A 10,633-nucleotide genomic window follows, 5' to 3' on the forward strand; every position below is an offset into this window, starting at 1 on the left:
CTCACTTTTCTAAGGTTTATTTGTTTTATTTTAAATAAGCCCTATCATTTGTGTAATTAGGAAAATACTAATTTAGTTTGACCCTCCCCCCCAAAAAAAAGGCAGCTAACCCTTCACAAAGGTCAAAGAGCCCGAACCACCAAAATCAGGTTCATCTGTGCACATGGTTTCTGTCCAGACGGTTGTGAAATCAATTTTCCTTGGCCGGTTTTCTTTTTGTTAAGTTTGTCTCAACACAAACTGCAAAGCAGACAGCAGGTGGCGCTGCCGACTCATCGAGAAGCAGCCAGGGTGTGCAATGCCTGGGGTGGGTCAGGTGCCTCTCTCCCTAGGAGTATCTCTGACCCTGAGCTCTTCTTGGAAAGAGCCTAACGGGGAAGCCCCCTGGAAAGCTAACCGGGTCCCCCTGTCCTCATGGCCTCACTGGCCACGTCTGACACCGCTTTGCCAAGCCTCTGACCATCTGGACAGAGATGGCCCAGCCCTGCCTGCTTCACACGGCACTGCCCACACAGAAGCATGATGTGCTTATCTGTGGCTTGCCTTAGAGGAGATTTCCAAACACAAACGTTTTTATCCCTTTCCGGGGCACATCTGAGAACTTGGCCTGCTGCCATGCGGCCATGAACCCTGGGCACAGTAGGATGTGTGGTCCATGCCTCCTCACTGATGGGATCTCACCAGTTTAATAAGATGCTCAAAGAGCCCCGCCGGCGTGGCTCAGAGGTTGAATGTTGACCTATGAACCAGGAGGTCACGGTTCAATTCCAGGTCAGGGTATATGTCTGGGTTGTGGGCTTGATCCCCAGTGTGGGACGTGCAGGAAGCAATCAATAAATGACCCTCTTTCTCCTCGTTGATGTCCCTCTCCCTCTCTCTCTCTGAAATTAATAAAAATATATTTTAAAAAATAATAAGATGCTCAAAGTGGCTTGTCACCACTGTTTCTCCCCAGACCCCTGCCCACCGGCACCGTTTCTCCCTGCTCTGCCACCATGCTGACACAAAGCATTGCAGAAAATGAGCCGCGGGTGTGGCCTGCATCTGGCCCCATCAACATAGTCTACTCTGGACAGGCTTGCCTCTTCCACAGCCCCAGCCCACACTGGAAGAGCTGGAGGGGCACCTTGGTGACCGTGCTCACGGTGGGGTCTTTCTGCTTTGGCTCCAGTTTCCTTGGCTTTGGTGACATCGTCCCTTAAGGATGTGGACATGAGCCTGGTGCTGGAAAACACTGGAACAATGCATGCCTGTCAACCCATGATGATGGGGTGTGTCAACCACTAAATCTAGTCCAGTGCAATGGCAGACACATAGTAGGTGCTCCACTTCTCTTGCATGAATGAAGCTGAGGCGGGTTTTCCTATCTTTCTGTCCTTCATGCCAATAATATTTTATACTGGCAAACATCAGCTGTCCCTCTCCCTGCCCATCCCCAAAGCACATAATATAATTGCTAAGGCCCCTGATGTGTCTTGGTCCTACAGTAATTCAGTGCAACGATGTACAGACCCAGCTTCTTCCCGACTGTCTGGGCTGCTGGCCCAGCAGAGCTCTGCCTCAGGGTGTGCCTGTAGCCGATGCCGGACAAGGGCCATTCTCCTGAAAATAGCCCTGATCCCAGAGATGCCAGGAGATCCCAGAAGCAGAGCAGGGAGGCCCCAGCTGGCGTCTCTCACCCTGAGCTTCAACTTCTGAGATTTTCTCTGATAGACGAAGGAGGCCCAAGGAAGTCAAGGGAGCTCTCATCAGGTGGGAACTCATGAGAGCCAAGTCCATTGTCCTAGAGCAGTGGTTCTCACCCTTGGCTGCACATTAGAATCACCTGGGGATCTTTTTAAAATCCTGATTTCTGGGCCTCATCCTCTGGAAATTCTGTTTCTTTGTTACTAATGTTGTGGCCCCATCCCATAACAAAGAAACAGAATTTCCAGAGGATGAGGCCCAGAAATCAGGATTTTAAAAAGATTCCCAGGTGATTCTAATGTGCAGCCAAGGTTGAGAACCACTGTCCTAGAGGGAGACAAATGTCAGGGGGTCTGAGCTGGGGCTGCTGTGCTGTCTCCCCACCCCAACTGCATGGCCTCCCCACAGCTTGAAGGCAGGGAGGGGTGTGCGAGGCGCTGTGTTTAGAGACCCCAGACCCCTGTGTGGTTCCTCATCTCGCCAGTGGAAGCTGGCAGCCACAGAAGCTGGTTCATGGATCACACTTCAGCTTCCCTCTTTTTTTCCCTAGACCCCATAGCTGGAGGAAAATGGGTGACCAGGAGCCACACAATACAATGGTTAGGGACATGGGCTTTGAAGTCAGAAAATCCTGGGTCTGAGTTTAAATTCCACCTTTTACCCAGTGTCTGGAGCAAGTCCCCTAACCTGTCCAAGCTCCATTTCTGCATCGAGAAAGCGAGGGTAGGAACAGGACCTACCTGAGGACTGCCGAGATGCATTGAGCGGGTGTGTGTCCTAAGGGCTCCCCAAGGGCCTGCAGAGGAAAGCCTGGTAAACATTGGTGGCCTGTGAGTCCAAGCTTGCTGGGCTCCACCTTCTCTCAACCAACTACTTTTTACATTCACTAGCCGCCCTGGGCTGCTGGCGGGAGGGGGCAGCAGAGGCCACGCTGAGCTGCCTTCTCTGGGGTTTTCTGGGGAGCCCAGAGAACGATGGAGGAGAAAGAAACTTTAAACTTTAGCACTCACCAGGACCACTTGGGAATCTGTAAAGACTGCAGATTCCTGGGAACCCCCTCCAGAGATTCTAATCCCATGGTTCTCCAGGCCTTGCCCCAGTCCAAAATCTGCAGTTGGAGCAGACCACCCAAGTATTCCAATGAGGGTGGTTTCGGGGCTGCACACTGAGAACCACTGTCAGAAGTGAAGCCACGGGACACAGGGACCTTCTGACCTGGAGGTTAGGAAATCCTGGGGGTGAGTCCACGTCAGAGCCCCAGACTCAACTCCAAAATTCCATCTCTTGAGCCCCACAGATGTCATCCTCCTCCCTGTGGGTCACACCAGAAGATGGGGAGTTTAATGGTTCCCAAAGTGGGTGCTGATCGCAAGTCCCTGAGCAGGAGGCCTTGCAAAATATGGGTTCTTGCACCCCGTGTGCCGCCACCCACCTGCTCACACCTACAACCACCAAATCTCTTGGGGGAGGAGGGTGAGACATGTGTGGGTCGCATGGCCACTCCTGTTGGTGCCACCCCCGCTCCCAAAGGTCCTTGAAGACAGTATTATCAGAGATGAGAAAACTGAGGCTCAGAGGTGACTTTGATGGTTTGTTTAGGTGGCGGCAGAGCCCAGACTCTAGCTCCGCATTTCCACTACCTCTGGAGAGTGCCTGCTTGCGGGCACTTGCAGGTGGGGAGCCCGGCTTTGGTGCCACAGTAATGCCTTCCCATTCCCAGGCCTCCAGTCCCAAAGGGAAAAGAAAACGGGGACACGGCGGAGCTCAGTGGGCCGGGCGTTTTCCCATCAGAAGTGCACACCCTGAGTGTCTTCCAGCGGTCCGGCCTGGCGGCGCTGGCGTCCAGCGTGGGCCCTGGGAGTGAGCTCAGGGCGGTGGCCTCGCCGCTGGGGCTGCGGTTCCGTCCACCTACGCCTGGGGAGTTCGGAGGCCTCGCTGGGGAGGCCTCGCTGGGGCGCTTCTGCTGCCAGAGGGTGCAACGGGCGGGTTGCTGAAGCTCAGGTGCACCCACAGCACGGCCCCTCCTGGAAAACCGCGAAATCTGCGGGATTTGTGATCCAGGAACGGAAACCCCATGTCATACATCCTTGCTACTTCCCTGCCTCTGGGCCTTTTGTTATTGAGGGGTGGAATTGCATACATTTAGGGCGTGTAATGGACTTCATTGTTCCCAGACAAACTTCCTAAAAGTAGCGCAAATATTTTTAATTGATCCTGTTGAGGATGTCCCTATGCTAGAAGGTTTCCCACGTATGCCCACCGGGCCGGTGATTTTGCACCAGACTCAAAAGGCCTTTACACGTTAAGCTTGTACCTCGCACATGACGGTCACCCTTTCGTCGCAGCGCAGGACAGTGGGAGCTTCGCCCAGCACCCCCTGGTGCAAGCCCAGGCTGAAACGGGCCTTGGAAGACACAATGCCAGTGAGTTCTGTCCCGCGCAGCAGTGGTGGTGGCGGCGGCGTCAGCATGAAATCTCGGATGAGGGTGTGGAGGCAATTTTGCCTGAGGAATCTGGCCCTTTCAGGTTTGCCAGGGGAAGGCTGGACTTTTCTGTCACCCCCAGGCCCCAAGTCAAGCCCGAAAACAGCAGGTAGGCCCATCCCAGGGCTCCGGGAGGCGTTCCTGCAACCCGGATGGGGACGCGCTGGGAGATCCCACGGAACTGCAGGCGCCACTGGGAGATGAACTGGAAGCCGCGATCCGCTGCCGCCCTGGCATCTGGCACAGCAGCGGCGCCAAAGCCACGCGCCACGGGGACGCACCTCGGCCTCTGGCGCGCCAAGGTCCAAGCGAGTGGGTGAGGGGGCTGGGGGGGCCGCAGGAGACCGGGGAGCGCGCCGGCTGGGCGGCATTGAGTTTCTCCTAATCAGCCCCACTTCCCCGGAGCCTCCGAGCTAATTGGGGCGCAGTCTCCGGCGGGGAGGAGGCCCGCCTTGCCTGCGGAGGTTGTCTGGGTGAGGGCGCTGGAGACCTGGGGGCTTTTCTCGGGCCCTGATTTCCGGGGCGACCGTGGGAGGCGGGAGAAGCGGAGAGACGGTCCCTTCTGGGAGAGCAGTGCCGTCTCCATCGCAGCGAACCTGCTCGCGGAGCACCAGGCCGACGCGCGCCTGCGACAGCGCGCTTCGCTCGGGAGACCCCGCCGCCTCTTCGGCCCGCCGGAGACCCCGAGGGACACGGAGTCACCAGTCTTTTCCTGTCCCCTTTATCTCCGTTTTATAGACAGCTGTTAGGTTGGGACATTAATTGCCCGGGCGAGTTTATTGATAATTTTGATGTAACAGAGCACCGGAGAAATTACCCTCACGTCCAAAATGTCAACTTTGAGAAGAGCCAGGTTCAGAAAAACTGCGGTGGGTCTTGAACCGCCGCACCAACAATGCGACTTCATGGTGTTTGTTTTCCCAAATAGCGGGAATGGGAATAGAAGGAGGGTGATCAGCAGGACTCAGGCTCCTAAAAATGCTCTGTTGCCCCTGAGGATCTAGAGCAGTGGTTCTCAGCCTTCCTAATGCCGCGACCCTTTAATACAGCTCCTCATGTTGTGGTGACCCCCAACCATAAAAGTATTTTCGTTGCTACTTCATAACTGTAATTTTGCTGCTGTTATGAATCGTCATGTAAATATCTGATATGCAGGATGTATTTTCATTGTTACAAATGGAACATAATTAAAGCATAGTGATTAATCACAAAAACAATATGTAATTATATATGCGTTTTCCGATGGTCTTAGGAGACCCCCGTGAAAGGGTCGTTCCACCCCCAAAGGGGTCGCGACCCACAGGCTGAGAACCGCTGATCTAGAGGGAAATGTTAAGGGATTGGAAACATGCCTATCACCTTGTTCTCCCACCAATGGCGCTTTTTTGCACACATTTTACTCGATTCCTGATTTGGGAAAAACAAGTGTAGGGCACCAAAAAAAAAAAAAGCAACTACAAAAACATAAAAGTTCTTTCATGATTTATAACCGCTGGGAATATTGGAACAGTAAAGTCTGAAATTCAAAGTAAAACTTTCATTGGTCTTGAAATGGGAAAAAAGAAAGAATATAATTTTATATATTTATGTATATTTTATATATATATATGGTCTTCCCTGGGAGAAGGAGGACTCTAGTTCTTCTTCAAACGTTTATTTCTTTAAAAAGAGAAATGACAGTTAGAGGGGCAGAGGGCTCTTCTTAAAAAACAGAAGCCAAGAAAAATAGTTACTCGTGTCCAGAATTCACTTCAACGTGAAATGAAGAGTGAAAAGGAGAGGATTAGCCAAAAAATGAAAAAGAAAAAAGTATGGAGAATCACCCATATTTTAAATACAAAAAAATAAAGTCTAGCTATCCCAGGCCCGGTTCTGTCTGTATTTGGGGTGGAAGATATTCTGCAATCCCAATGAAATACTCATGCGATTTTATTTCTAGTTGATACAATGTTAAAGGCCATGTACAAATGTTATACATTTTTATTTTTGTTCTTTTTTTAGGAAAAAAATACACAAAAGGCAAAACATCCTCAAATTGTCATTTTATACAGTGCAGAAGGAAATTTAAAATACGTGTCACAAACGCTGCACCCCAGCAGCCAAAATGCTAGAAAAAAAGGGGGTAGTCCTTCATTTTATATATATATTTATATAAAACATATGGGGATTTGTTTTTACACACATTGGACTTTGTTTCAAATTTACAATGGATATCTAAAAAAAAATTCTACGCGGCAAATATTGCCAACAAAGTTACACCATTAATACTGATAAACGGAGGAGCCTATGCGGTGTTTCGATTACTAGGGAAAGAAAGAATAAATAACAGGATGAGCCTTGCTATAGTTTTAAAAAGTGCCTTAACCTTCCTGCATCGCCGCAATCCTGAATTCGCGCGCTGGCCGGGCCTCCCGGTCCCGAGCCCGGCCGTGTTCGTGCCGCTTTCGCACCAGTTTACAGTAGAGGTCGGGAGACAGAAAAACACCCTCCAAAAAAGTCCACGTAAAATTCGAAACAAAACCAGAAAGACTGCAGAGAAGGAAGAAGAGGAAGGCGGAGGGGGGTGGCAGAGGCCCGGAGAGCCGCCCGCTTCTGGGCTCCATTGGTTTCTTTTTTAAAAAACAAAAACAAAACGAACAGTGGCTTCAGAAACGCAAGTCGTGCGCACAGAGATCCACCTGCGGCTGCAGGGCTTCCGAGGTGGGGAGGGAGAGCTGGCTTCTCGGGGGGGCCCCCCCCTTCCCTGCAAACGCGGCTCTACCACGCCACTTGCGCATTCCAAGACATTCTTCCCAAAGAAAGTTAAACATAAAAACGATAAATACTCAACCCCAAAATAAAAGTATTTGATAATGATGGTCTCATGTGTTTGCCTTTCTTCTAAAAAATCTCCCCCTTCACTTTTTCCATTAAAGGGTTAAGGGCAGGGGGAGAGACCTCAGCAGAATTTTTGTTTAGATGTTGAAGGTTTTCCCCCAACACAGCACCTTCTCAGCCGGTTTCAATCGGATCAAAAAAAAAGAGATTTATTTACCAACAGCTGCAGTCAGATTAGGCCTGAACGCCACCATTTTTAAAATATTTTGAGGGAGTAGGAGAGGAGGTGCCAACCTCTGTGCCGCTTCTTTGCCCTGGGGGTTCCTTTTGAAATAATCCGGTTGGGGAGGGGTCAAACCCTTTTCTTCTGCCGATGGTTATACCTCGAGAATAAAGCAGTTTCTAGGGATGGGTTCCCAGTCCCTGTTCCCACGGCTGTGCCAGGGACCCGCGGGCTTCCTGGCTCACATCACACAGGGCTTGATGTCTTGGTAGGTGACCTGCTGGTGGTAGTAGGAGCCGCCGCCCGCAGAGTGCATGGAGGAGGACGCCATGGTGTTGAAAGAGAAGACAAACTCTTTTCGGTCACACATGCTGGGTGACTGGGAGTGATACCGAGGGATGCCTGTGAGGGAGGTGACAAGAGGCTAGAGTTTAAGATGGACAAGCAGCTCTGCCCGAAGCGCTCTGGGCGCAGGGCCCTATCCTCCCCACTCTCCACCCCCACCCCAGAGTCCCCGAGTTCCCAGCTCCGACTGGGCCTGAGCTTGGGTGCCCCAGGGGAAGAGCCTGGAACACCCGGAGACATCCCTGCTCCAGGGAGCACCCCTGCCCTGGCCTGCACCCGCTTTGGACACAGAGCGTGGGCTGGGGGGCTTCTGAGGCCTAAAAGGAAGGGGTGGGGTGGGGGTCTGCAGACGCCGCCACGGAGGGCCCTGACGGCCTCCACCTCTCGGGCGGCCTGGCGCCAGGGCAGCCACTTCCCAAGCCCAAAGGCTGTGGAGGCCTCCGTGCAGCCAGAGGCAGGCACTGGGAGCAGGAAGCACAGGCCATCACAGGGGCGAAGGGCGGCTTCTCCGGAGGAAGCCCCCCTTGGAGAACAGGGCCACCTGGGCAGCAGAGCCCAAGAGTTTGAAGCAGCCCAAGCAGGGCAACCCCAGATCCCTCCAGAGAAGTGGCCTTTCAGCCACCAGGCCCGGCTCCTGCCTCCCACCCGCTGCTGACAGCTGACCCCTGAGAGGCCCCTGCTAAGCTCCCTCCAAGCTCTTGCCAGAACTAGGCGGGAGTTCAGGAGGGGAGATTTTTCTCATCTTCCCCCTGAGGGCTGGGGAGAGGGCACCCGAGGACCCGAAAACCTGGGTCCTGAGAAACAAAGGGCCTGCGGGGCCTGCAGCTCTGACCCTCACTCTGGGCCCGGCACAGACCCTCTCTGCCTCTGTCCCCACGAATGCCCCTGGCTCAACAGTCACAAGGCCAGGCCTGGTTCTCTGAAAGGCCAGCGCGGAGCCTCTGAGCACCAGGCCTAGGCGGCCTTGGGCCTAACTCTTCCGTTCTGCCAGGGCAAGGAGCAGAGGTGGCTCTCTGGCCGCTCTCTGAGGGACCACGCTGGAGGGTGAGCCAGCTGGCCCGCGGGCCCCATCTCCATCCTGGGAGCTTGCTGAGGTGTGAGGGGACCTAAGGGACCAGGAGCAACTTAGAATGTTTGGATCTGAGCCTTTTTGGTGGGACCTGGCCATGCTCCCGAAGGCCAGCAGCCTAGAGTTGGGAAAAGAAAAAGAGAAACGACATGTTCACCCAAGTCAGGACCCAAGTTGCATTCACCCCTCAAACGGAGAGAGGTGGGGCTGAGGGACACCGCAGTGTGGGGCTGGCACCCAACAGAAGTGGCTGCAGGCTCTCAACCAAGGGCCGGCAGCAAACTGGGGCGCTGGGTCCGCGCAGTGCACTCACAGATGTCGGGGTGCCCAGACTCCCCACTCACCTTGCAGCTCAGCTGGGGCGTTGTGACTGTTCTGGTGCAGATAGGACTGGTCCAGGGAGTGTGTGGAGAGGCTGCCGGACAGGGGGTTAGCCGCGGGGTTGCAGGGGGACAGGGGCTGCTGCTTGATGTAGGAGGCGCCGCTGTTGAGCGCGGCCGAGGCCGAGGGCGGCCACGCCGCCGCGGAGCCTGAGTAGACAGCATGAGGCTCCATGACCCCGCCGGCGGCGGGCAGCAGCGGGGAGGCGGGCACCGAGCTGTCGTGGTGAGGGTATTCGCCAGCCGCCCCGCCACCACAGCTGCCCATGTACGAGTGGCCGCCATTGGCAGGCAGGTGGGGCACCGAGTGGCTGGGCAAAGCCATGCCGTCCACATTGCCCGGCAAGTGACCATTCATCATGCCCAGGCCGCCCTCGAGCGCCAAGCTGTTGGGCGGACACGAGAGGCCGCCAGCCGAGCTCTGGAAGCCGTAGGTGTCCGGGAGGTGGTTGAAGCCCAGCCCGTTCATCATGCTGTACATGGGCTTGAGCGCCTGGCATTTCCTTCGGAAGCCGCGGGGCCGCCGCCGAAAGGAGCCCTCCTCGAACATGAACTCGCTGGCCGGGTCGATGGTCCAGTAGTGGCCCTTGCCCGGCCGCCCCAGGCCCTTGGGCAGCTTGATGAAGCACTCGTTGAGCGAGAGGTTGTGGCGCACCGAGTTCTTCCAGCCCTGGTAGGAGCCGCGGAAGAAGGGGAAGCGGCTCTGCAGGAACTGGTAGATCTCGCTGAGCGTCAGGCGCTTGGTGGGCGAGCTCTGGATGGCCATGACGATGAGCGCGATGTACGAGTAGGGCGGCTTCTCCGGGCGCCGGATGCCGGCGTTCGTCTTCTTGGCCTTGGACGGGCCGGACGACGCGGGGTCCATGGCCGCGCCGCCTCCCCCGCCGCCGCCAACGCCGCCGCCGTGCGGTGGCTGCTGTTTCTCGGGCGCCGAAGACATCGGGTGGCTGCTGCCGCCGCCGCCGCTGCCGCCGCTACTCTGCGCCGCCGACGAGCCGGGAGGAGGAGGAGGAGGAGGAAGAGGAGGAGGAGGGGGGGGAGGGCGAGGGGGAGGGGGCTGCGCACGCGGGGCTGGCTGCACCTCTGCCGTCATCGGCGGCCACTTCTCCTGAGCGAGCCGCGGCGCGCCCTCCCCCGCCCGTCCGTCCTCCCCGAGGAGCTGCTGGATCGGCCGGCGGTTGGCGCAGAACCCCCTCTCTCTCCAGCTCCCTCCTCCCCCACCTCTATCTCCTCCCTCTTTCCCTCTCGCCCTCCCACAAGGGAAGGAGCCGAACGGAGGCTGAGGGCAGCCTCTTGGCAGCAAGGGCGGAGGCTGCGGGATCCCCCCGCCCCCCAACACACACACACACCGGTTTTTTAGGGGTGGCACCGACTCCGGGGCCTGCTGCCGTGCGCCCCCACGGGGAGCCGCGCTTGGTCCCCACCGCCCGCAGCGCTCGGCTCCACGGCTCCAGCGGAGGCCGTCCTCACGGGACCTCCTCGCGGCAGCGTCTCCGGGCCGGTGTAAGACCCTGCGGGAGTTTCCTCCCACCCTGCCCCCTCCTGCCCCCACGTTGGTGGGCGCTTAAAGGGCCCCCACCCTCGCCGCCCAGCGGCCGCCGGCAGAACCCGCTCCGCCTCCACCAACCTG

General features: G+C 56.0%; 1 protein-coding gene across 1 annotated transcript; it reads right to left on the reverse strand.

Annotated features, from left to right (window-relative positions):
• Positions 1-6,082: 6,082 nt before the first annotated feature.
• FOXF1 (forkhead box F1) lies at positions 6,083-10,496 on the reverse strand. The gene is made up of 2 exons (XM_070398379.1): positions 8,968-10,496; positions 6,083-7,611 (listed from the first exon to the last, which is right to left on the reverse strand). Exons 1-2 carry the CDS (start codon positions 10,094-10,096, stop codon positions 7,451-7,453), a joined length of 1,290 nt encoding a protein of 429 aa, XP_070254480.1. The 5' UTR covers positions 10,097-10,496; the 3' UTR covers positions 6,083-7,450.
• Positions 10,497-10,633: the final 137 nt, after the last annotated feature.

The sequence above is a fragment of the Myotis yumanensis genome, unplaced genomic scaffold (assembly GCF_028538775.1).
Source record: "Myotis yumanensis isolate MYYU_CA2020_CCGP unplaced genomic scaffold, mMyoYum1.0.hap1 SCAF_18, whole genome shotgun sequence".
Lineage (NCBI taxonomy): Eukaryota > Metazoa > Chordata > Mammalia > Chiroptera > Vespertilionidae > Myotis > Myotis yumanensis.